Source organism: Drosophila elegans, unplaced genomic scaffold, assembly GCF_018152505.1.
Source record: "Drosophila elegans isolate 14027-0461.03 unplaced genomic scaffold, ASM1815250v1 contig_767, whole genome shotgun sequence".
In the NCBI taxonomy this organism is placed as follows: domain Eukaryota; kingdom Metazoa; phylum Arthropoda; class Insecta; order Diptera; family Drosophilidae; genus Drosophila; species Drosophila elegans.
In genome coordinates, this window is record NW_024546120.1 from 2,201,217 (window position 1) to 2,229,117 (window position 27,901).

At 37.6% G+C, this 27,901-nt stretch overlaps 1 protein-coding gene across 5 annotated transcripts in view; it reads left to right on the forward strand.

The window, feature by feature from the left end:
- Window positions 1–27,901, forward strand: part of LOC108136797 (myosin-I heavy chain) — a 1,412,760-nt gene that overhangs the window by 1,110,216 nt on the left and 274,643 nt on the right. For all 5 annotated transcript variants that reach the window (XM_041710095.1, XM_041710096.1, XM_041710097.1 and 2 more), the window contains one exon: window positions 8,051–8,349. In XM_041710095.1, coding sequence (XP_041566029.1) covers window positions 8,051–8,349 — 299 coding nt within the window. The remainder of the gene's footprint in view (window positions 1–8,050; window positions 8,350–27,901) is intronic.

The following is a 27,901-nucleotide window of genomic DNA, read 5'->3' on the forward strand; positions in this document are numbered from 1 at the left end:
TAATACTTCGGTAGTAGCCACAATAAGAACAATAGATGAAGAACCTATTTATGCAAAACTGTATCCGTACCCCATGGAGGCGGTCGATTTTTTTAACAAGGGAATCCAAAATCTATTGAGCAACGGCATAATTCAAAAATCTGTGTCTCCGTACAACAACCCTATTTGGGTAGTAGACAAGAAGGGAACTGGTGAAATGGGCAATAAAAGCATGCGACTAGTAATTGACTTTTGCAAGCTAAATGAAAGAACGGTATCTGACAAGTACCCCATACCAAATATCTCCATGATATTGGGAAACTTAGACAAGGCCAAATATTTTACAATATTGGACCTTAGTCAGGATACCACCAGATCATGCTCGCATAGCGTGATCGCGAAAAAACTTCCTTTTCGGTAAACGGGAAGCGGCCAGCATTTTTCAAAGGACAATCGACGACAATTTGCGAAAGCAAATTTTGTTACGTACGTACGTTAATTTGCGAAACCATATTTTGTTACGTATATATCGATGATGTCATTATTTTTTCTGAAAATGAAAAATCGCATGTCACATACGATAAGTAGATTGGGTATAAAAGAACCTCAACGAAGCAAACATTAGGGTGTCTGTAGAAAAATCACGCTTCTTTAAAAAGAGCGTAGGCTTCTTGGGAATAATAGTCACCAGCAATGGTGCAACAACTGAACCAGAGAAAGTCAAAGCCATTCAAGACTTCCCGGAACCAAAATCCGTGTTTGAAGTCAGATCATTCCTTGGCCTGGCAAGCTACTACAGATGTTTCATAAAGGACTTTGCAGCAATAGTAAGACCCATTTCGGACATCTTAAAAGGGGAAAACGGAACGGTTAGTAAACATAGGTCACGAAACATTTCGGTCCAGTTCTCTGAGTTGCAGCAACAAGCGTTTCAGAAGCTACGAAATATCTTGGCATCTGAAGATGTCATGCGTCATTTGAGAAGCTTCGAAATATAAAAAGCATTTGATCTAACGACAGATGCTTCAGCCTGTGGCATTGGCGCGGTATTATTCCAAGAGGGTCGTCAATCACAATGATCTCAAGGACATTGAAGAACAGGAAAACCAATTAAGCTAGAAATGAAAGGGAGTTGTTAGCTAATATTTGGTCATTGGCCAAGTTAAGGCACTATCTGTACTCAGTAAAAGACATAAATAACTTTACCGATAAACAACCCCTAATCTTTGCCGTCTCGGAGTCGAATCCGAAAGCTGGAAAGCGCGCATAGATGTGTGAGGTGCGCGAATTTTTTATAAGTCTGGCAAAGAGAAGTTGGTCTCGGACGTGCTTCCACTCAATGCCATGGAAGAGCAGGAAGCTGAATCATGCATAGCCACGATACTCAGCAAACTCTCCCTGACCCACACCATTGATTCTACGGACAAAAAGCGCTGAATTGCTTCCAGAACCAATTAGTTCTCGAAGAGGCACGCTCCCCATTCAAACGCAGCTTTGGGAACAAGAGGCGTCACTTAATTAGCTTCTCGTGCAAAGAGTCATTGCTTAGAGAAATCGCAGATATTATCGTTCTTAATGGCGTAATCGCCATACACTGTGACCTACACACGTTGACCTTGGTACTACCAGCTGGTTCGACAATTTCCAGCCACAAAATTTTGGCAATGCAAGAGTCAAGTGACAGACATTTTCGCAGTTGCTGAGAGGCGAGAAATAATCACAGCCGAGCATAATAGGGCCCATAGTTCGGCCCAGGAAAATATGAAGCAAGTGCTCTCCGAATTACTTCCCAAAGATGGCAAAATTGGCCAGCGAAATCGTCGCGAATTGCGCGCGAGCCAAATATGGCAGGCATCAAAAAAAAAGGTCTGGGTGAAACACCAATCACCTCTCATATAGGAGAAATATTGCACATAGACATATACTCCATCGACTAATTTTCGAAATGTGCTGTCGTGCAACCTCAGCTAATGAATTATTTTGCAAAAGCTAGGGTAATCTATTGCGACAACGAACCATCGTTGAACTCGCACAGAATCTCTACTTTGCTAAGTCACCATTTTGGCGTTAGCGTTGCAAATGCACCGCCTCTGCATAGTGTTTCAAACGGGCAAGTAGAGCGGTTCCATAGTACCCTATCGGAACTCAGTCGATGCTTAAAAATGGACAGTGGAATAACCGACACCGTGGAAATAATTTTATTAGCCGCAACCAAATACAACAAATCAATTCACACGGTCATTGACAAAAGACCAGCTGATGTTGTGCAGGCGAACTCGGATGACTTACAAACAGAAATCCAAGAAAAAATAAAAAGCGCCCAGAACACGCTAAGAAACAGGGAAAACGCGACTCGGCGGAATAGGGTCTTCGAAGTTGGAGAAAAAGTATTGGTAAAATCCAACAGAAGGCTAGGAAATGAACTCACACCCTTGTGCGAGGAAAGAGCTGTAGAAGCGGACCTGGGGACCACGGTCCTCATTACGGGGAGGGTGGTCCATAAGAACAACCTTAAATGATGCAATCAAATAATGTCCTTCTTTATTCATTTTTATTACACTTTTAAGGCACTTGGCATAAATTCTTCCTATCTTTAAGTTTCATTGCCACCGGCATACTTTTTGGTTTAAGTTTATTTACCTCTCTATGGGCAAAAATATAGCTAAAGTACAATTTCACATGATCGGACTCATATTTTATCTTTTCCTATCCTTGGCGTCGCCTCGCATAACTAATTATTCGCAGGCCAAGTATGTTCCCATCATTGACGGCCAAATACTAGTGTGGGAGAAGTTCGCGTTCGTCACTCATACAGCAAACCTCTCGGAATATGCGCGAGTGATGGAGGAAACAGACAATATGATCAGCATGTAGATTAGATTTACCGAAATGAAGTTAGTTGAGTCAAGTAATAGGCAAACTCAAATAAACACTTAAATTCAAAATCAAATTAATCAGCTAAACTCGGCCTTTAATCAAATACTGAGATCTGTCAAAAAATCACAAGTAGATACTGTACATTTATATGAGACACTACTTGCTAGAAACAGAATGTTGATAATGGAATTACAGAATTTAATGCTTGCAATAACGCTTGCCAAAATTAATATTGTCAGTCCGAATATTTTAGATCACGAAGACTTAAAATTAGTTTGGCTTGAAGAACCCATCAACACTCCCATAATAGATCTTTTGTCTGTTTCGTCAGTGAAGATTGTGCAGTCCGTGAACGTTTTACACTTCATCATAAAATTTCCTAAAATAAAATTAGCATGTAAAAAGATAACCATTTTTCAAGTCGCCCATAGTGAGACAATGCTGCAGATACTAGACAACATTATAGCGGAATGCGGCGGAGAAATTCACGTCATTAAAAACTGCTCCGTGTCACCGGTAGCCACATTCTGCCGTTTGGCGTCAGAGAGTTCATGCGCCAAAGAACTGCTTGCAGGTGGGGTGGCGAACCCAATCATATACGTGGATGAAGGGACCATAATCATCAACGACAGGTCAGCCAAGGTTCGGTTGAATAAATGGCACACACCTCATCACCTTCGACAAACAGGTCATGATAAATGGCCTTCACCGCTTGAGTGAACGAAACTTGGAGTTTATCAAGGAGCTCAGAAACGAGATCGACAACAACCAAACACATCTCGCAGCAATTATTGTAGGAGCAATATGCTGCGCGCTCATCTGCATTGACCTCACTTACCAGCGACTTAGTAAAGCAAAAAGATCCGCAATCCAAATAAGAGAAGTATTTGCAGATTTAGGTTCGGTTGAGGGCGGCCTTAACTTTGAAGGGGGAGCAGTTAACTGTGGCCAGTCAAACCAATGTCGTTGACCACAGTTTACGTAGACAACATCGCTCCGGCCAAATTGCTGACCATGCAATAAGCCGGATGCTCGTGCGCAGACTGCAAACATAGCATATTTGCGTGGCCGCTGCAAGTCTCTGTTAGCTTTAAGTCAATCCCTTAGTCTAGCTCTGATTTATATTCAATAAAGAGCGCATCCCTCATTAGACAAACTCCGGCAACCGTTGCTAATCAATTTATCATTTGAACACTGACTGAGTCTCTAGGCTAGCAGTGAACGGAGGGCAGTTACCCTTCCAGCGTAATCGTCATAACGCTTCAGTGGACGAAAGCTGACCATCGGCCAACCGGCCACCTACCTACGAGAGCTATGCGGAATCACCTTCCCCGTATCGACCTAAATCTGCCAACCAGCCGCATACTTACAAGGGTTACACAGAACCACCATCGTGCAAATATAAATCAACCAAACCGGCGATCAACCACGGAACTACAGCGAGGGACAAACTACTGTAACCTTATTAAAACTAATTTGTATTTTGAATAAGTTAGTTCGTTCCTAGAACAACTTTGAACTCGAGACGAGCTATTCTCTGGTCTAAAACAAAAATTTTATACTCTATTTTAGAAAAACTCGGCTGGTAGGATAAAAGCAAATATTATTATGAAGAACTCGATGCATGCATACCATCTCTAACGGAGGTAACACACCAAACTCTGTAGTCCCTAGCACCCGGGAATTTCTGGAATGGGAAGAGGTGTTAGACCTCATATTATATAGGGTCAAATAAAACGAAATCCATTATTTATACATGAAATTCAATGCTTTTTTATGGTTAGAATTAACCTATTTATTTCAAATAAGTACAATTTATTTCTACAATCGATTATCAATTTAATAATAATTTCATGATACCCATCTCATAAAATCAGCCGTCCTTATTTATAAAATCTAAGACAGTCTGGTTTCACAATCCTCTCTTGTAGCTAAGTTTACACTATCCAAATCATTCGACATTGAAAGGATATGGTGGTAGTCACTTGGTGCGATGTCCGGGCTAAAAGGTGAATGCAAAAAACCTCCCGTCCAAGCTCTCGGAGCTTCTGGCGAGTCGCTATTGATGTGTGCGGTCTAGCGTTGTCCTGATAGAAAACAATTCCTTTCCTATTGGCCAAGGCGGGGCGCTTCTGGGCATTTGCTTCCATCAAACGGTCCAATTGTTGACAGTACAAAACAGAGTTGTGGTTGGCAGCTACAGTATTAGGGCGTTATCGCCTTTGTCAAAGAAAAATTGTAGAATATAGCTAATTTTTTGTTGCCGGTCTCGATATTTAATGAGCTTTCAGAGCGTTTGTATTATCGCTCACAAAACTTTTCTAGTATAGGTATGACACTACATTGTTTACCTCATTCATTGACGGATTCATTGAAGCTCAGAGACAGAAACAGCTATATGAATACTGCTTGAGATATTTTTTTGGTAATAAGTTCACGGTCACACTGCCTTTTTAACGTTAAATTCAAACTTTATTGTTTTGTTTATTATATTGTGTTTGTTCCGCTAATTTTAACGTTTGAAGGTTTTCAGTTGTTACCTTTAAATGGTAAAAAAATATTTTGTATACATTTAAGTCTCGCTATTTTATTATGTTTTGTCGTCAACTCCAATGAATGAGCAAAATTGTAGTTTTTAAATACAATTTTGCTCATTGATGTATTGATTGGAATCAATCATGACGATTGATCATTGGAATCGTCATAGGTTGTCTTGCTCGCACTTACGTAAAGTCGTAAGTTAAAGCAAAAAATGAGCAATGAATGGGGACAACAGTATAGTGTCATAAGCCTATAAGAAGCTTGTATAGTATGAAAGCTCAACATTCTAAGGGCACCAACTAAAATTAAATCGGACTTAAACAACACGAGATACAGATTACTTAAGTCATCTTTTGTTTAAATATTTATGTATCCAGAAATACGATGTTATTCATTTCATTAAAAGTTAGTAGTCAAAGTTCGAGTCAACACCAACTAAGACTCCCCCTTCTCGTCTAAAAAGGACGATTAAGCCTTTAAATTGTGTACTTACCCGGAAAAGCTCCGGAGCTGAGAATCTCCGGTTTTAACAAGGTTTTCGTGAACAAACTAACATAAGATAAAAATAAAAAGCTTTTAAAGTACTATTTAGCCAGCTTACTAAGTAAGCCTCTTGTACTTTGATAGAAAAGTATAAATGAGGAGGAAAGTTTTTTGGAATATAAGAGCAATTAGAAGGCGCTGGAGATTAAAGGAATTTCCCATTTCCTTTAAACTGTTTTTTTTTTCTAAGCTTCGTACTCATTCAAAAATATGCCCTCAGGCCAGAAACTGGCTGAGCACGGGGTTGCAAAATGCGCAAAAGGAGTACCAATCTAAATTGATGATACATTTTTAGCATAAGAAAATTTTAACTGTTTAACCTTTAGATCATCCAATTTGACTTTGTTACGGATATAATCCATAATATCTGGTGATGAGAGGTCAGGGGGCAGCCGTGAAATAAATATGTATTTTAAAATGTTTTGGATTTGGTAATGCAGAACTATTATTTGAACTACCAATTTCGGCCGGTAGTCCAGACGATAAGTTAACATTAGGTGTTAAGGCTACTATTTTAATTTGTTCGGACAGATCGTACAAAGCAGATGTCCCGGGCGGCACCACATCGCGACCCGCACATTCGAGTGCTGAATCTATTTTATCCCCCGATCTTAGTTCCATTGTAGTGGCACCTAAGATCGGCTGCTGTGGTGCGGGTTGCGAATCGCGGGGAGCGGGTTCCACGGCGTTAGCCAAAGAATGCACACCGACAGTTTTTTTTTTGCGCTTGGGAGAATCTTGCTCGGATAGCAAAGGGCTATAGAGCTGCGATTTGAGCGCCACGGATACGGATAACTTTTAACAGCTTTTTGTGAGCCGCCCAGTTTCAACTGTATGCTTATCAATTTTGATGCAATCGTCAAAATAGTAGCGTAAGACACATTTATTTTTAATAGCATCGCAAACCATGATAGAATAGACATGAATGGCAAGAAATTGAATAATTTGCCACAGAACAGATTGCCATATTCACGCTTAATCGGTGCAAATATAGCTGAACAAAATTTGAAGCTCCAGAACTTTGAAAGAGAGGGGGAGAATATCGAGGCAGGAGCGTAATACCGATTAACTCCGATATTAGGCACCACGAAACGAGATAGTTAGAGAGAACGGAGGAGAGCGGGAGCCTAAAACCTATTAACTCCCATACATGCACCAACAATTGAGAGTCAGAGAGAGTAACAACGTTTATATTTTGCCGTTCCAAACAACTCTACAACGATGTTTAACTTCTCAGAGAGAATTTCAGAGAGGTAGAAAAGAGTATCACCGTTAGAGCGCTTGCCGTTTCAACAGCGTCCAAGGACTGAGAGCAACAGAAAAGAAAATTTAAAAGTTAGGCAAAAGAATTACAAGAACAAACCAATCACCAAATTAAATGTCCAAATTGATAGAATTTATTTAACAAAAATTAATCACAAAACACATGCGAAGCGAACGGAATGTTGTTAATAACACTTAAGTGCGTTCTGTTATTTAAAAAGTTCAAATTTAAACCAGTGGTTTACGATAAAAAGGGAAACTTCGGAGCGCAAAACAAAAACGACCGTTCACTGTGAAGAGCGCAAACTAATCGATGATCATATCGAATTGACCTCTCGGTCGGTTCTGCTCAAAAGACGTTCTTTTGCCGTAACGATTCGGGTAGTCACCTTTTTTGCTTCCACCTTCGAAATAGACCAGTCTTACGTATGGACATCAGGACTGTGAGCTTTAAAAAGCACTAGCAGCAAAGGGTTGCTCTTGTGGCAACCTGATTCGTCGATGAACTTCTTACCTTGTCTTATGAAGAAGGTCAGTCTTGCTCGTCCTTGAGCGTCATTTGCCCTCTTTGGTGCGCTTTCACTGAATACAGTAAACATACGCCAATTCCCGTTTTGCTCAATGCATATTCAAAGCGGTGTTTTTTCTCTGAACAACGCACATAAGATTATACATTTGTTCATTTTGTACCTATGAGCGAAGTTAAAACAGGTGAAAAACGTTATTTACGCCTTAAAAATAGTACCATACAATAAATGTTGAGTGTCATATTCAACTATTTAAAAAAAAACATTTAAATTGTATATTTGCCTCATGTCCGATATATTTATTAATTTCTATTTGACAGGGGAAGCTATAAAACGTGCTGAGGATGAACATGTTCGAATAGTTCAATCCATAATGGAAAAATGTATGAAAAAGGAGTCTTTGTTAAATGAACTTTATCTTCAATTGATTAAACAGACAACGGATCATCCGGATGCAAACTCAAGAGTAAATTTAAAAAATTGGGCACTTTTATCGGTTTTATGCAGTGTTATCTTGCCATCGATGAAGTCTATTAGAAAATACCTGATTGCTCATTTAAAAAGATGCTCGAGTGATTTCTTGTCCGAAGAGGGCAAATACGCAAGATTTGCAGATCAAGTAAGTACATAAGGCGGCTTTTAATAACATGTTTTTATTTACACCTAAATAAATACCATTATTGTAAAACAGTATTAAATTCACGTGTGGCTTATTGTTATTAATGAGTTACAGTTATTAATAGAATTCGTATTACTTAAGTTATTTTAGTACTATATCTAAATTTTGAAATCAGGTGTGTTAATTGATTTTATACTTCCGCAATGATTTTCCGTTAGATTTATTTACGGTTAGTAGAACAAATACCTTTTCGTTCATTTGATTTAAGGATATGATGTGAAATCGTGAAAATCGTTTTAGTGATTTTAAAGTCTCTCAAAGTATCTCCAAAGCTATTACTCTTATCAACTTGAAAATTGGCTAACTGTTCTAAAGACGATATATTATTAAATAAGACAATGCTGAAAACGTTGGCATAAATAAATGAACAGTTAAAAACTACTCTAGTGAACGGCCGAGACAAGAGAAAAACTCCATATCAAGCTGTCAATAAAAATACCAAAGCATCGCAAATAAAAAGTAAGTTGTCATTTCCGAAATCGACCCGTCGAGTATAGCACCTTTAAATAATTCTGGAAATTTTTAAGCTACGGCACAGACACAAAAAAATATTGTTTGAATTTTGCTAATAAATACAAAAATCAAGACTTGAAGCGGAAATTTTTCCATTTAAATTCTTATCGAATCAAAAAAAAATGTAAAGACGATGGCCCAGAGTTATAAATTTACTTCTCGCGATATACGGAATCCAAAAAAAATTTACGTATCTATAAACTTCCATGGATCTTATGATATGGACTTCGGTTGGATAATACGGAAATTCTTTAATATGTTTTGTAAAACACAAAAGTAATGCTGAAATTTATATTGAGTTATTGGATACGGTTTTGGAGGGGATTATTTCGGAGAAATATGTACTTTCCGACAAGTTGGTGAATTATCCACAGGTCAAAGCTCACAAAGTCCTTTTTTACCGCGTCGGGTATATCACTTTTGAAATGACCAACAAAGAGCCCGAATCTTAACCCGGTAAAAACCTTTGCGGGCAATCTATGTTACCGACCTTATGCCAATGGAAGACAAAGTGGAGTTAAAGGAAGCCATTATTAAAGAATAGGAAAATTGGACCACCAAATGCTTTATAATCTTCCGAACTCCATGCCAAGACTAGAGGATTGTTAGTTTAAAAAAAATTAACGTCTTATATGCCAAAATTTGATTTAAAAATCCATAACTTTATTTCGTCGGAAAATAATTTCCTTGATTTTTATTTTGCTAACAATTAACAATTGTTGCGGGAGAGGGGTATGAAGGCGGAAAAAGGTTTGGGTCCCAGTTTGTGAAATTCCTTAGTTCGCCAATATGATCACCAGCAACAAAAGAGTAAAAGTAAGCGACTTGCAGAAACATCTATCGGACACTGGGGCACAAGCAAATAAAGAGAAACCCCAAAATGCCACTTAGCCAAATTCACTTGAGCCAGAAAATAGGGCACTTATGTCAACTATTCCGATGACCCGGTAGCGAAGTCAGCTGTAAAATAAGCCCACTTCATGGCAAAAGGCAGTCACAGTCTACGACGAGTCTTCTGGTACCTCCGTCAACACGGTGAACAACGTGCAACAAACGTAGACCACAAATAGGAAATTTATGGAGTCTTCAATCGCAGGAGTCCTGGTCATTGTGCTGCTTCCAAAAAAACTCAAGACGACGAACACGAAAAGAGCCCTTATTTAAAGTGACTCTGTGCACCTAAGTTTTACTAAAAAAACAACGTTGCCAGTTCACCGTGCTATAAACCATGTACGTATAAACATCAACAGTAAAGCTATTTTTTTGACGAGCTCAACACAATTGAATTTATCTGCATAAGGTTATCGTGCCCTGGTAGCTTTATCTGTTAAACAAGCGCGTACATTCTGCCATCGGCTGAGCTTTCAGATTATTTAGTAGCAGATTTATAACTTCGTTTGCATGAAGCGTAAATCTTATACTTATCCTTCCACGCTATCTTTTGCAAAAACACGATAGCAACAGATCAGACAATAGCCGATTTATTCGACCGGTTTTTCGATTCTTGGTACTGTCTTTATTATAGTTATTTATTATTTAACGTTAAAGATATTCATTCCTCAACTGGCTACTTTCATAAGTGAAGATGAGACTTCCGTGCATTGATTGACATTAGTAAGAAAACTGTTACTTTATTATACCCTTGCAGAGGGTATTATAATTTCATTCAGAAGTTTGCAACGCAGTGAAGGAGACATTTCCAACCCTATATATATATATTCTTGATCAGCATAACTTGGAGAGTCGATCTAGCCATGTCCGTCTGTCCGTTCGTCTGTCCGTCCGTCTGTCTGTCCGTTTCTACGCAAACTAGTCTCTCAGTTTTAAATCAGTTTTTTTTTATGTTTAAGGTAGTACTTAAGTCGGAACGAGCCGGATCGAGCATATAGCTCCCATAGGAACAACCAGACAAATAAATGAAAAAAAAGTATAAGTTTGCTATTTTTTAATTATTTTTAGTTCTTCGACATGTGGTCAAATATTTCATAAATATAGCAAAATCATGGGAACAATACATATAAATATTTATTTTTTTTTACATATAAAACATTTATTTTTTCAATGTACCTTTTTTGTTTTGAAACTTTTATTTGTAATTCTTTTTGACTTATTAATAACTTGACGGTTCAGAATTACGCATTTAAAATTAAAATCAGAAAATTATATCATATAGCTGCCATAGGAACTATCAAATAATTGAGCTGCAAATGATCATAGCTTCAATATTTTCAAACATATACGCAAGTAAATTGAATTTTAATGTTTTCAAGAATATTTTATTTTGCAAGGGTATTTGAACTTCGTCTTGACGATGCTTGCTTAGTTTCTTTTTTTTTGAAATTACACCCGTTTATTGGTTTTAATATTAGCCTGGAATCCGTTTGGATTCTTTTTAACAGGCTGTTAAGAACTAATTGATACTATCCTAAAAATTATCCAAGAAGGCTAGGCAGAAAACCAAGCTGATTTGACGGCAGCGCTGCATAACTCGGCCGCCTTGATCAGCGGGACTAGCGTGGGACCGTTGACTTAGCGCCTCGTGCCGGGTGCACTACCCAATCACTCAGCGTCTCGAGTTTTGCATTTCATTCTTGCAGACTGCTGATTTTAGAGAATTGCATCCGGTCTGCAGCACCTTTTGGTTCCATTCTTTCTTATGTATTTATATTACAACAAGAAAGAAAGCAAACTTCGGCAAGCCGAAGTTCATATACCCTTGCAGCTATCGCAAGAATTAAATATTTTTGAAAACATTAAAATTATGATTTACTTGCGTATATGTTTAAAAACATTGAAGCTATGACGATTTGCAGCTTAATTATTTGATTGTTCTTTTATATATTTTTATTATTTGTATGGGAGCTATATGATATAGTCGTCCGATTTTGATGAAACTTAAACCATAATTCTGAAATATTTAACCATTGCTTTATGTCGAAGAACAAAACAAAAAATTAAAAAACATCAAAGTTATAATTTTTTTCAATTATTTTTCCGATTGTTCCTATGGGAGCTATATGCTATAGTCGTCCGATTTTGATGAAATTTTAACCATAATTCTGAAATATTTAACCATTGCTTTATGTCGAAGAACAAAACAAAAAATTAAAAAACAGCAAAGTTATAATTTTTTTTCAATTATTTTTCCGATTGTTCCTATGGGAGCTATATGCTATAGTCGTCCGATTTTGATTAAATTTAAACCATAATTCTGAATTATTTAACCATTGCTATATGTCGAATAACTAAACAAAAAATTAAAAAACAGCAAAGTTATAATTTTTTTTCAATTATTTTTCCGATTGTTCCTATGGGAGCTATATGCTATAGTCGTCCGATCCGGCTCGTTCCGACTTATATACTACCTGCAATAGAAAGACAGCTTTTGGGAAAGTTTCATGCAGATAGCTTTAAAACTGAGAGACTAGTTTGCATATAAACGGACGGACAGACGGACAGACGGACAGACGGACAGACGGACGGACAGACGGACGGACAGACGGACATGGCTAGATCGACTCGCCTAGTGATGCTGATCAAGAATATATATACTTTATAGGGTCGGAGATGTCTCCTTTACTGCGTTGCAAACTTCTGACTGAAATTATAATACCCTCTGCAAGGGTATAAAAATAATCCGTTTTACTTTAAAAATACTGTTGAGTCAAGTAGCCGCATGATTTTGAGTCTATAGAACTTTTTCCTGTAAACGTAACGATACCCACACATTTTAGCAACAACTGTGACGTATTCCTCATAAATGACCCAAACAAGATTTTACTTTGTGACCAGGTCTCAGAACCAGCTTTTTCAAAAAAACTCAGTATTTTTAATATAGGGGCTTTAATAGACTATAGAGCTTTGGAACTAGAATTTAATGTATGTGACTGGTCTCTCAGTATTTAAAGAAGGAATGCAAATAAAGAAAGTCGAATGGTCTCTGCTGTCTTTACACGTCGCGGTCTTGTGCATGTTCGTTGCACTGGTAAAGAAGGCGTTCACTGATTCGAGAGGATAGAAGAGCTCTCTTTGCTGTACCCCAATCCCCTCACCACCTCTGCTGCAAATGCTCACGTTTCGGCGGGTAGAGAGACCACCTCATCTGCAGAGGATAGCATTCGCTCTTAATTACTTTAATTTCACGCTCATAGAATCTCTAGTTAAGATATCTTTATTATTATGTTATATTAAATACCTTTTTCTGTTATTTGAAAACATTTTTAAAAATCGAAAAATTAAGCATGCCCGCCAAACAGGCCTTGAATAACAAAATGACGGGTAAAATAAATGATTCCATAGCTGGTAGCATGATAAAAGTAATCAGCAAATTTCAAAAATGGTTTAATAGTTGCTTATATCAATGCACAAAGCTTATTTAGAAAAATTGATGAGTGTAGGTCAATTTATATTCAGTCTAATGTGGATGTTATATGTGTGTCAGAAACTTGGTTTACGTCTGATATGTGCGACTCGTCAGTTATGTGTAATGGCTATGTGTAATGGCTATTATGCTAGTTATGCTGGTGGTTTCGCGATCTTTGTTAATAACAAACTTAAATGTAAAGTAAAGTCGAAACATTCAAATGATAGTCTAATAGAATTTATACTAGTGGAAATATCTGGCAAAAGTTATAGAAAAATATTGATTGACTGTATCTATCGACCGAACAGTACAATTCTATACGAATTGGTCCTTGATTCCATTGCGGAATTATTTGCTTTTTATGTTGTTATGTTGTTATGTTACATTATCCTAGCAGGCGACTTCAATAGCAACCTCTTAAAGCAAAATACTCTACTGGATGATTTTGAGTCTATAGAACTTTTTCCTGTAAACGTAACGATACCCACACATTTTAGCAACAACTGTGACGTATTCCTCATAAATGACCCAAACAAGATTTTACTTTATGACCAGGTCTCAGTACCAGTTTTTTCAAAACAACTCAGTATTTTTAATATAGGGGCTATAAAATATTTGGAACTAGAATTTAATGTATGTGACTGGTCTGTTATTTATCCTAATAACAATGTTGATTGTCAATTAAATGTTTTAAATAGTAACATAAAGACCTTTTTGAAAAGTTTGTGTCACAAGGCCAAGGAATAATCCCTGCTTTAATTATGAGGACCTTATTTATCAGCGCGATACCGCTTTCTTTAAATAGAAGCGTTGCCGTACTAATGAGTTTCATAAGCAATAAAAGATGGCTAGAGAAATGATAACCAAGAAGCTAAAAGGGATCATTATAAAAACAAATTTCCAGTGAACGCCTTTCGGACCCCCTCGCCACAACTGTTGAAGCTTCTCAAGGATCATCTTCGCGACACATGTCCATGAAGCGTAGTATCGAGAAGCGAATGGACATAGTCACCGGAAATGTCAAGGAGATGGGCTCTCGAATCGTAGGCCTAGAACACGAAGAGACCGATCTTCGCTCTGAACGGGATAAACACCCAGAGCGGGTCGACCATCTGAATCAGGAAATGGCTGACTTGCATACATTGGGGGAAAAAAATATGTGGTCTAGAAGCGAAGCTTTCTGCTCAAACCTTTGCAATCAGCTCATGCAATGTACGATGCACGATGTGCCATATGTGGAAAGGGAAAACTTACGAGCTTAGTAGCACAAGCTGTGTTATAATCTCCAGCTGACCGAAACGCGAAACACGCACGTCGACCCGGTAATAATCTCTCTTTACAAAACTGGGTTGTAACGGCGTGAAATAAAAAGTTACCTGAGCTTGCAGCTTTTGACGCTGTAGTGTACATCAATGAGCAGCTCTCCGAAGAGAATTATAAAATATTTAAAGAAGGAAAGCAAATAAAGAAAGTCGAATGGTCTCTGCTGTCTTTACACGTCGCGGTCTTGTGCATGTTCGTTGCACTGGTAAAGAAGGCGTTCACTGATTCGAGAGGATAGAAGAGCTCTCTTTGCTGTACCCCAATCCCCTCACCACCTCTGCTGCAATTGCTCACGTGCCAATAAACAGTCAGGGTTTCGTAACAGAAGAAGTTGCATCACGGCCATAACTGATATTGTAGAGGATATTCGCCAGAAAATCGACCAAAATGGCGTCACTCTCCCGACTCTTCTGGATCATAGCAAGGTTTTCGATTCTGTAAGCCACAACATTCTTAGTTCCAATTTTTCAAGCGCTGCAGTCAGATCGATTAGGTCGAGAAATAATATTTCCAACTTTAAGCATGTGCCGAGAGGAATCCCTCAGGGATCCGTACTAGGCTTTCTATTGTTTACCATCGATGTAAACGATTTACCCAGTCCGAATGTGGAGTGCATTTATACGCTGACGACGTACAAATTTATGTTAGTAGTCCAGTTAAAGCAATAAGTGTGTGTGTAAGTAAAAGGAATAGAATGCTATCTGTAATTGAGAAATGGGCATTATAATTGTATTGCGATCGGCAAAAGACCCGTTTTTACTTAAACTCTACATAAATGATATACAACCAATACACCTAATAATTACGTAGAACACGCAGTAAAATTGCTAATTAATTCTATTACAATTAATACGCCGACGGCGATCCATAGCAGCAATCAATAATAACGAAGAACGTCAGCAGAAACAGCAACAGCGGTAGCGACGGTAGCAGCGATGGAGCGACGCGTAATTTATCTTAAGTATATCAGTTCTTAATCGAACTCAATAAAGAAAAATTTGATTTTTATACCCTTGCAGAAGGAACTATAATAATAATTTCAATCGGAAGCTTGCCACGCAGTGAAGGAGACATCTCCGACCCTATAAAGTATATATTTTCTTGATCAGCATCACTAGGAGAGTAGCTCTAGCCATGTCCGTCTGTCCGTCCGTCTGATCGTTCGTTTCTACGCAAACTAGTCTCTCAGTTTTAAGGCTATCAGCATGAAACTTTCCCAGAAGTTGTCAATCTGTTGCAGGTAGTATATAAGTCGGAACAAGCTGGATCGGACGACTATAGCATAAAACTCCCATAGGAACAATCGGAAAAATAAATACAAAAAATTATAACTTTGGTGTTTTATAAATTTTTTTTAGTTCTTCGAGACATACATAGTAATGGTTAAATATGTCGGAACTACGGTTTAAATTTCATCAAAATCGGATGACTATAACATAAAGCTCCCATGGGAACAATAAAAATGTTTAAAAAAAATGTTTAAAAAATTTCGTATTTTTTTTTTAGAAATTTTCAACTGACAAACTCTAACAAACATTAAATTTCTAAAATGTAGGAAGACAAAAATAATACCCAAATTTATAAAAGACAGCACTAGGCGCAACAAATTATTTACTATTTATTATTTTTTACGATAAAGACATACATTTTGACAAAAACAAATTACTGGACAAACCCACACATTACTACCGTATGAAAATATTAAGCTTGCTAATAAAACATAAACATCATATACAAAAAAGACTAATCATAAAGAGAGAGGATAAGAGATCGATGTTACAAAAACAACTAGACCCGAACGACTTCACATCATTTATGGAAAGCGAGCAGAACATTGCCAAAAAACTAACAAAAAACAACCAAGATGACAAAATAATGAAACTAGAGAGACTGCATATGGAACGGAGCAAAGTTCTAACAGACAACAAAAAAAGAGCATAAATCGGACTTCAAACCTAGACACCATACGAACGCGCAAAAAACAGCACTCATGTCCCACTGTGCCAAGAATAATCACTCTCTGAACTTCGAAGAGGAGAGTATCTTATCACATGAACAACACTATGCCAAACGATTCACCATAGAAATGCTACATATCATAAAAACACCTACAGACATACGGATGAACTACAAAACGGACACTGACAATTGCGTTCATTTATATAGACCTTTACTAGGGAAAGAAAAATTAGTTAACAACTCCACGTCACCGGACGCAGACGTGTAAATTAAATGTATGTCAAATGTAAATTGTTTTCTGTTTGTTAAGAATATTAAAATCGTTGTTATTATTTTATAGTTGTCCTGAAGACGGTTGATGAGTGTAGGTCAATTTATATTCAGTCTAATGTGGATGTTATATGTGTGTCAGAAACTTGGTTTACGTCTGATATGTGCGACTCGTCAGTTATGTGTAATGGCTATGATGCTAGTTATGCTGGTGGTTTCGCGATCTTTGTTAATAACAAACTTAAATGTAAAGTAAAGTCGAAACATTCAAATGATAGTCTAATAGAATTTATACTAGTGGAAATATCTGGCAAAAGTTATAGAAAAATATTGATTGAATGTATCTATCGACCGAACAGTACAATTCTATACGAATTGGTCCTTGATTCCATTGCGGAATTATTTGCTTTTTATGTGGACATTATCCTAGCAGGTGACTTCAATAGCAACCTCTTAAAGCAAAATACTCTACTGGATGATTTTGAGTCTATAGAACTTTTTCCTGTAAACGTAACGATACCCACACATTTTAGCAACAACTGTGACGTATTCCTCATAAATGACCCAAACAAGATTTTACTTTATGACCAGGTCTCAGTACCAGTTTTTTCAAAACAACTCAGTATTTTTAATATAGGGGCTATAAAATATTTGGAACTAGAATTTAATGTATGTGACTGGTCTGTTATTTATCCTAATAACAATGTTGATTGTCAATTAAATGTTTTAAATAGTAACATAAAGACCTTTTTGAAAAGTTTGTGTCACAAGGCCAAGGAATAATCCCTGCTTTAATTATGAGGACCTTATTTATCAGCGCGATACCGCTTTCTTTAAATAGAAGCGTTGCCGTACTTATTAGTTTCATAAGCAATAAAAGATGGCTAGAGATCCTAAAAAGGGATCATTATAAAAACAAATTTAACAGCTGTCCCTTCATGAAATATAAGGGGAAATAATTGAATAGCTTAGGAATTAGCATGGCTATAAAAACTGTTTAAACCGTCAATGTTGTAGAACTTATCCACAAGTTTCCATTCATCTGATGTACCTAAGGCGACTTGTAACATGTACCTGAATTCCAGAACACACTGTGATATTAGTTTTAGCTTCTTGTGCGTAAGTCAATGTGATGTCCTTGCTTGTATTCTTAAAGTAAAGTCCAGTGCTGAAGGTCTAGACAATATTAGCCCAACATTTTTAAAATTATTTCTGTATTTTACCATATATTACCTTCTTTTCTAGCACTTCTCTAACTACTTCTTCTTTTCCGACGGTATGGAAAAGATCAAAAATAATTCAGATTCCAAAAGCCAGCAATGGCTATAGACCAAATTCCGTAGTAACTTTTCTTTCCTAAATTGTGGAAAACCGTATGTCTGTACAGATTCAATGTTTCCTAGAAAGTAACTCCTTACTGCCAATAAACAGTCAGGGTTTCGTAACAGAAGAAGTTGCATCACGGCCATAACTGATATTGTAGAGGATATTCGCCAGAAAATCGACCAAAATGGCGTCACTCTCCCGACTCTTCTGGATCATAGCAAGGTTTTCGATTCTGTGAACCACAACATTCTTAGTTCCAATTTTTCAAGCGCTGCAGTTAGATCGATTAGGTCGAGAAATAATATTTCCAACTTTAAGCATGTGCCGAGAGGAATACCTCAAGGATCCGTACAAGGCTTTCTATTGTTTACCATCGATGTAAACGATTTACCCAGTCCGAATGTGGAGTGCATTTATACGCTGACGACGTACAAATTTATGTTAGTAGTCCAGTTAAAGCAATAAGTGTGTGTGTAAGTAAAAGGAATAGAATGCTATCTGTAATTGAGAAATGGGCATTATAATTGTATTGCGATCGGCAAAAGACCCGTTTTTACTTAAACTCTACATAAATGATATACAACCAATACACCTAATAATTACGTAGAACCCGCAGTAAAATTGCTAATTAATTCTATTACAATTACTACGCCGACGGCCATAGCAGCAATCAATGATAACGAAGAACGTCAGCAGAAACAGCAACAGCGGTAGCGACGGTAGCAGCGATGGAGCGACATATCAGTTCTTAATCGAACTCAATAAAGAGAAATTTGATTTTTATACCCTTGCAGAAGGAACTATAATAATAATTTCAATCGGAAGCTTGCCACGCAGTGAAGGAGACATCTCCGACCCTATAAAGTATATATTTTCTTGATCAGCATCACTAGGAGAGTAGCTCTAGCCATGTCCGTCTGTCCGTCCGTCTGACCGTACGTTTCTACGCAAACTAGTCTCTCAGTTTTAAGGCTATCTGCATGAAACTTTCCCAGAAGTTGTCTTTCTATTGCAGGTAGTATATAAGTCGGAACGAGCTGGATCGGACGACTATAGCATAAAGCTCCCATAGGAACAATCGGAAAAATAAATACAAAAAATTATAACTTTGGTGTTTTATAAATTTTTTTTAGTTCTTCGAGACATACATAGTAATGGTTAAATATTTCGGAACTACGGTTTAAATTTCATCAAAATCGGATGACTGTATCATAAAGCTCCCATGGGAACAATAAAAATGTTTAAAAAATTTAACTTTTTTATTTCGTATTTTTTTTTAGAAATTTTCAACTTACAAACATTAACAAACATTAAATTTTTTCTAAAATGTAAGAAGACAAAAATAATACCCAAATTTATAAAAGACAGCACTAGGCGCAACAAATTATTTACTATGTATTACATACATTTTGACAAAAACAAATTACTGGACAAACCCACACATTAGTACCGTATGAAAATATTAAGCTTGCTAATAAAACATAAACATCATATACAAAAAAGACTAATCATAAAGAGAGAGGATAAGAGATCGATGTTACAAAAACAACTAGACCCGAACGACTTCACATCATTTATGGAAAGCGAGCAGAACATTGCCAAAAAACTAACAAAAAACAACCAAGATGACAAAATAATGAAACTAGAGAGACTGCATATGGAACGGAGCAAAGTTCTAACAGACAACAAAAAAAGAGCATAAATCGGACTTCAAACCTAGACACCATACGAACGCGCAAAAAACAGCACTCATGTCCCACTGTGCCAAGAATAATCACTCTCTGAACTTCGAAGAGGAGAGTATCTTATCACATGAACAACACTATGCCAAACGATTCACCATAGAAATGCTACATATCATAAAAACACCTACAGACATACGGATGAACTACAAAACGGACACTGACAATTGCGTTCATTTATATAGACCTTTACTAGGGAAAGAAAAATTAGTTAACAACTCCACGTCACCGGACGCAGACGTGTAAATTAAATGTATGTCAAATGTAAATTGTTTTCTGTTTGTTAAGAATATTAAAATTGTTGTTATTATTTTATAGTTGTCCTGAAGACGGTTGCCGAAGAGCATCCGAAATATATTGACAAATAACCAAAATTAAAAAAATGTTGTTATTTTTTCAATATTCTGACCTCGAGCCGGCTAACAATTAATAGAAATTCTTTTTGATTAAATAATTATTTGACAGTTCAGAATAACGCTTTTATTTTTATTAAAATCGGAAAACGATAGCATATAGCTGACATAGGAACTATCGAATAATTGAGCTGCAAATCATCATAGATTCAATGTAAACGTACACGCAAGTCAATCTTAATTTTAATGTTTTTAAGAATATTTAATTTTTGCAATGTCTGCACGGGTATATGAACTTCGGGTTGCCGAAGTTTGCTTCCTTTCTTGTTTTATAATAAAATTATAATAATTCTTTTAACTTATATTTTTTCCCCCCGATTGTTCCTGTCGAAGCTTTATGGCACTGTCGACCGCTGCGTTTCGTTCCGACTTATATAATTCCGCGCAATTAAAAGAAAACTTTTTGGAAAGCTTAATGCAGATAGCTTTAAAACTGAGAAACTAGTTTGCGTAGAAACGGAAGGATGGACGGACAGATAGACAATGCAAGATCGACTGATACTGATCATGAGTATACATAATTTATAGGTTCAGCTGATTGTTTTGTAAACAAAACGGACACCGAGTCACCGAGAGAAATAAAACTACTATTGGCGAAGGGTCCAAAATTCGCTCTCCCAATAGAGACGAAGAAATTCCTCTCTTAAAATACATTGCGGACGGAGAGGAAATCCTCAAAACTATTATTGACAAAGAGAAACAAGAAGAGGCGCGAACCCAATTCTCTTGACTTATCAAAGACCACAAAACATCAAACAAAGAAAGTGCATTTGATCGTGCAATACTAGTCACTGTGGCACAAACAAGGAGATTTTTTAAAGAAAATGACGTCATTTTAATATTGACCTCAGACAAAGGTAACAAGACGGTAGCTATGAACAAAGATGACTACAACCAAAAAATGATGGATATATAAAAGGATATGAACACATACAGGACATTAAGACCCCATCTCTAGACTACAAACAAACTATTAAAAATGGAACTTATCTCAAGGATCGAAAGAAATAAGTTGACAAGCACCACGAACATATGGACTACCCAAAATTCATAAAGAAGGAACCCCTCTACGACCAATCTGCTCCTCCAAAGATCACCATTCTATGCACTATGCAAATACATAATTGACATATTAGAAAACATAACAATAGACTCCAAATATAACATACAACATTTCAGAAGAATTCAAAGACAAAATCAACATTACATACATTGGCGACGATGAAAGATTAATTTCATTTGACGTAACTTCATTATTTCCGAGTATACCTACAGATTTAGCCCTGGATATAATTAAAAACAAATGGACAATAATACAAAAACACAGTAAAATACCGCAAACAATATTTATGGACATAATAAAATGTTATATTCAAGAAAACAGATATTTTAAATTTGAAAACCATTTTTACACACAATTAAAAGGAATGCCTATGGAATAGCCAGCCTCGCCGGTTATTGCAGATATTGTAATGGAAACTCTCCTGGACAACACGTTAGAAAAACTAAGACGACCTCCAAGATTACTGACAAAATACGTAGATGACCTGTTCGCAATCATTCAAGACGATGACATTAAAACCCCACTGACCATGCTCAACGATTTCGTCAATAATATAAAATTTACAATTGAACTAGGCGCGTTTGATCAATTAGCTTATTTGGACTCAGTAATAATTAGACGTGGAAACCGATTAAAATTAAAATGGTACAAGAAATCAATTGCGTCCGGACGAATCATCAATTTTAGCTCCAAACACCCAAAACAGAGAATGCTCAAAATTTCTGACGCGGATTACCACGAAGAGACGACTCAGAAGCTAAAATCAATGTTGACAGACAATGATATCCCAAAACACATAATAAAAACATTATTATCGGAACACAAAACAACAAAACAAAATAGCGTTAAAAACAATAAAAACAAAAAATATATATCAATTACATACGTCCCGGCATTATCCGAACGTGTAGCAAAATCGGAATGCTACGACAAAGAAAACATAAGTATCGCACATTAAACGGACCACACATATAAATCTATATACAACAGAACAAAATCAACTAGACTAGCACAGCATAAATCGTTATAGTTGTCCTGAAGACGGTTGCCGAATTGCTTCCGAAATATATTGACAAATAACCAAAATTAAAAAAATTGTTTTATTTTTTCAACATCCTGACCTCGAGCCGGCTAACAATTAATAGAAATTCTTTTTGATTAATTAATAATTTGACAGTTCAGAATAACGCTTTTATTTTTATTAAAATCGGAAAACGATAGCATATAGCTGACATAGGAACTATCGAATAATTGAGCTGCAAATCATCATAGATTCAATGTAAACGTACACGCAAGTCAATCTTAATTTTAATGTTTTTAAGAATATTTAATTTTTGCAATAGCTGCAAGGGTATATGAACTTCGGCTTGCTGAAGTTTGCTTCCTTTCTTGTTTTATAATAAAATTATAATCATTCTTTTAACTTATATTTTTTTCCGCCCCATTGTTTCTGTTGGAGCTTTACGGCCCTGGCGACCGATCCGTCTCGTTCCGACTTATATACTCCGCGCAATTGAAAGAAAACTTTTTGGAAAGTTTAATGCAGATAGCTTTAAAACTGAGAGACTAGTTTGCGTAGAAACGGACGGATGGACGGACAGATTGACATGGCAAGATCGACTGATACTGATCATGAGTATACATAATTTATAGGTTCGGAAATCTCTCAACCACTGCGTTGCAAACTTCTGACTAAAACTGCAAAAATACACATAGACTTGTTAAGCAGCGCCTGGAAATAATTGGTTTGTCCCCCAGAGCCAAGAAACTTTAATATATTTCAGGAAAAAAAAAAATTCACTATTAACTAATAATAACAGTTATAATTAGATTTATCATAGAAAAAATAAATAAAATCACTCAGGCTAATAAAAATTTAATAAATAGCCTAAAATACGCCGGAGACGCTCAAAGGGACACAAGCACAACAATAAAGTTTTAAATTTAAATCAAGCAAATTCATGATAGAAGAAAAACTTTTTGCAAATATTTCAAAATTTCAACCATTTGTAATAAAATAAATATGATGGACATATGTAATTCCTTTCGCCTTGCAAATTTAACAAGTCGCCCTTCCTCCTGCGCCTGGAATTACTCTACTCAACAAATTTCCCCGCAGCGTAATAATTAACGGCACGCCCACAAGTCTCAACAAATCTTTCATGATCAGATTCAGCGATTCCTCAATCTAAATTTAAGGAATCATTTACAAACAGTGCACTATCATCCGATGTCTGCGATTGACAAAATGAGATGAATATTAGAAACATATAAAAACAATAATCACTGGAACTTTTCAAAGAACAAATAACACCAAAACACTGACCTTGTTAAAAACTACTTCACATGCAGCTGGTACTCTAATGCCTGTCTGTTGGTGTCGGCCCCGAGCGAGAACTTTCGATTTTAAAGGTTGATGCGTTATCATTCTGCTTTGCACCAGCAGCTAACAGAAATGCAAGGCCCGCTTCCAGTCGGCTACGGTCAAAAGTTCAGACTTAAAGTCTGCCTACTTCTTTGCAGCGCAAAGCACTGGACGGAACGACAGCAGCACAAACAGCAACACCGACGCAGGCAGAGTCAGCGACCGAGCTGGCGGTAAGAATTTGGCAAATGTTTAACTTAACAGTTTTGGATTTTTATCTAGTCTTTCGCTTAGCTAAGGTTTGACAGCAAGAGATCTTAGGAGTCCATAAATCTGTTGTGTAATAACAGAACCAAATCATCTTATGCATGCATAACTTACGACGTATTAGAGACTTCCAGGACTAGATTTAATGTATTTCCAAAATCTTTTGGACTGGCTCCGCAGATAGGATAGACTTGGTTCCACTTAAAGTATTTAACACCTTACCGTCAAGATTAAAAGTTCCGGTTATATTTTTATCGGCCGAGAGTATTTGTAAGTTTTGTCAAGTTCTGTATATGTGATTCCAAATCTATCTATTAAGTCATTTCCGATCGCTCTGCCGAGAGATCCACTTGACAAGTCTTGGTTCCACTTAAAGTATTTAGCACACTACCGTCAAGATTAAAAGTTACGGTTATATTTCTATCGGCCGAGAGTATATGTAAGTTTTGTCAAGTTCTGTATATGTGAATCCAAATCTATCTATTAAGTTATTTCTGATCGCTCTGCCGAGTGAACGGGAAAACTAACTTATTTAAAAATAAAAATACACCAATAAATAGCGAAAAGACGCTGACACCAATGCCGAACAACATGGGCTCTCTCTCCTAACAAATTTAATCACCTATACACAGATTTTAATAAGTTAAACTAAATAACAATGCCTGCGGGTACGTTTTTAAAAATTGCCAACAGCAAGCCAGTGAGTCAAAGTCGTGTACAACATCAACAACAGCAAGACGCGCGTCGACTGTCTTCGCTTCAACTGTCTTCGCCTTCGAAAAATAATGCATGCTTAGCAATTGTCTCATCGGAGACAGTAAATAACACAACAAGAAGTGCAATGTCGCCGCCCACTACTGAGAGAGCTCGGTCTCTTTCGCCAGCACTATTTACCCTTAAGGTGCGCTGCTCCAATGCAGTCATGGAGTTAGCAATGCCCTTCCCCCCTTCCACCTATAGACGCACCGACTACATCAGCTTGTGCGCTCACTAATACGGTGCCCTCAATAACAACTGTTATATCGACTACAACAACAACAACTTCAACATCGACCAACGTGTGGCAGGTTTTGGCATCGCGAGCAATACTCGATTCTGCTGCAGAGCTCTCACAATTTACGCTTGTACAGACTGGGATCGATCAGTATGTAAAAATAAAAAGAAAACTAAGTCCGCCAAAATGCTAAAGAAGCAAACTGGCCTAAACTTACAAAAACTTCAAACAACACCACTAAGGCAACTTCTGAAAACAAATTTGCCAACCACCCCAAGCCAATAAAATTGTAAAGCCACCACCTATGTACGTTAGAGATCAAAATTGTTCAGATCTAATTAATAAACTTAAGCAAAAAATTGGGCAAAGCAACTTCTATATTACTATTTTATAAGGAGGTAATATATCTGAAACCAAACTCCAGATCACAAATGAAGCCAACTAACGCTTTGTAACAAACTTTCTGGACAGTGAGCGTGTTAATTTCTACACCTACCCACTTAAAAGTAATAAAGGGTAACGAGTCAACCGTCCCGGCAGCTGATATAGCTGAAGGACTTAAAGAAAATAGTTTTGACGTTAAAAACGTAACAAACCTGACCAATAGGGCAAAAATACCTCAGCCACTCTTTAAGATTGAACTCAAACCAGACGCGACTATTCTGAAGAAAAACCCAGTGCACCCCATATACAAACTGCAATACCTACTCCATCGAAGAATAACCGCATTAACGAAACGGGCCGGTACAGTGTACAAGCTGCCAGGAGTTTGGGCACACAAAAAGTTATTGCAGTTTGCGACCAGTCTGTGTTGCCTGTGGCGGCCTGCACTGCATTGAAGCTTGTACGGGTAACAAACGAAGACCCAGCACTGAGAAAATGTAGCAACTGTGGTGGAATCCACACTGCTAATTACAAGGGATGCCCCGTCTATAGAGAGAACAACCAGAGGCGCCAACAACCAACCTTCGCCCAATAGGTTGCTCAGCCAAATTTTGCAAACTTCCTTTGCAAACCACCCTGGATTGCCGCCTACAAGAACAGCTCAGCCCGAAGCATTACAGCACCACTTGCCGTTATCAAAACCAAAATATACTCCATTTTCAGAGCAAAACGCCAAAGACCAACTCAACCTTATAACCAACAAAACACTCCACAAATACAAAACAGCATCGAAGCTACTTTAGCTTCACTCACGAACATCATGCTTTCAATGCAAGGTACCCTCCAGGAACTAGTGCGAAACCAGAATAACCTTATGGAACTTCTAATCAAACAAAAGCCAACTTAAATGGATCCCTTAAGAATATGCTAACGGTGCTTGGAACGCTAACGGTGTTTCGCAGCACAGATTTGAACTTCTAAAATTCTTGAACACCCAGGACCACGATATCATGCTCCTCTCAGAAACGCACCTAACTAATAAAAACCATTTCTGTCTCACTGGCTACATTTTCTATGCGAGCAACCACACAGACGCCAAAGCTCACGGATGCACCGGAATCCTTAACAAACAGCGCATTAGGCATCACCCTCTGGAGGCGTTTGCTTACAACCACATACAGGCCATATCCATACGAATCAACCAGCGGTCCAGTAACCCTATCGACTGTGTATTGTCCCCCACGATTTAATATTTCAGAGAATGAATTTTTAGGCTTTTATATCTCATTGGGTAACTGTTTTATAGCTCCCGGTGACTATAATGCGAAACACCACAACTGGGACTCTCGTCTTATTAACCCCAAAGGACGTCAACTATACAACGCTACTATCAAACCCAGTAATAAGATAAATTTTGTTTCACCAGGTACTCCCACGTACTGGCCAGCAGATCCGAACAAAAAACCAGACATTATCGATTTTGCTGTAACACGGAGAGTGCCGTCCAGGCTGATACATGTTGAAACCCTGGCGGAACTGTCATCTGACCACTCGCCTGTTTTACTCTGTCTATCTGAACATCCACAGTTTGAGGAACGACCACAATTCTGACGTCCACTACAACAAACTGGCTAAAGTATAAAAAATATATAAGCTCACACTTTGAAGTCAAACCTAAAATCTCCTGTGAAGCTGATATTGAAGACTCATTTAAGCATATAACGGATGTAATGTCCTCTCCTGCCAAACACTCTACACCCGAACTTTCAGCCACATCCCCCCCAAAAACTACGAGTACAAATACAAATATCTAGTAGCTCCTTTATGAATAGCGTCGGCTTCGCCGAGACTGGCAGGCACAGCGCTCCCCAGCCACTAAACAAAGGTTTAAAGAAGCTTGTCGGAAGTTGTCTAAAGCTATACTACTTATTTACCTTATTCTCAGACGTATCTCAAGCCTTCGATCGCGTTTGAATTGACGGTCTGGTTCATAAAATCAAGACTTTCCTACCACAAAACACCCACAAACTACTTGATTATTACCTTAAAGACACAGCATTTACTGTCAGATGCAAAAATTTCTTCTCCGCCAACCACAAAATCGAAGCTGGAGTACCCCAAGGAAGTGTGCTCGGACCGATCTTGTATTTCCTATACACGGCTGACATTCCCACAAGCAGTCAGACAACTCTATCCACCTTTGCTGATGACACAGCAATAACCAGTCGTTCAAAATGCCCAAAAAAAGCAACACCGTATTTAAAAAACCACCTGGGGCCCGCAGAAAAATGTAAACATTACATTACACTCAATCGGGCAACCTGCCCACCACTGGCCCTAAACAACAAACATATCCCCCGAGTCGACGAAGTCACATACCTGGGCATCCACCAACTAGACGGCTTACCTGGAGAAAGCACATTGAAGCGAAGAAGATTTCTCTAAAACTCAAGGCCAACAGTTTCCACTGGCTCATCAATTCCCGCTCACCCCTGCCACTGGAACTCAAA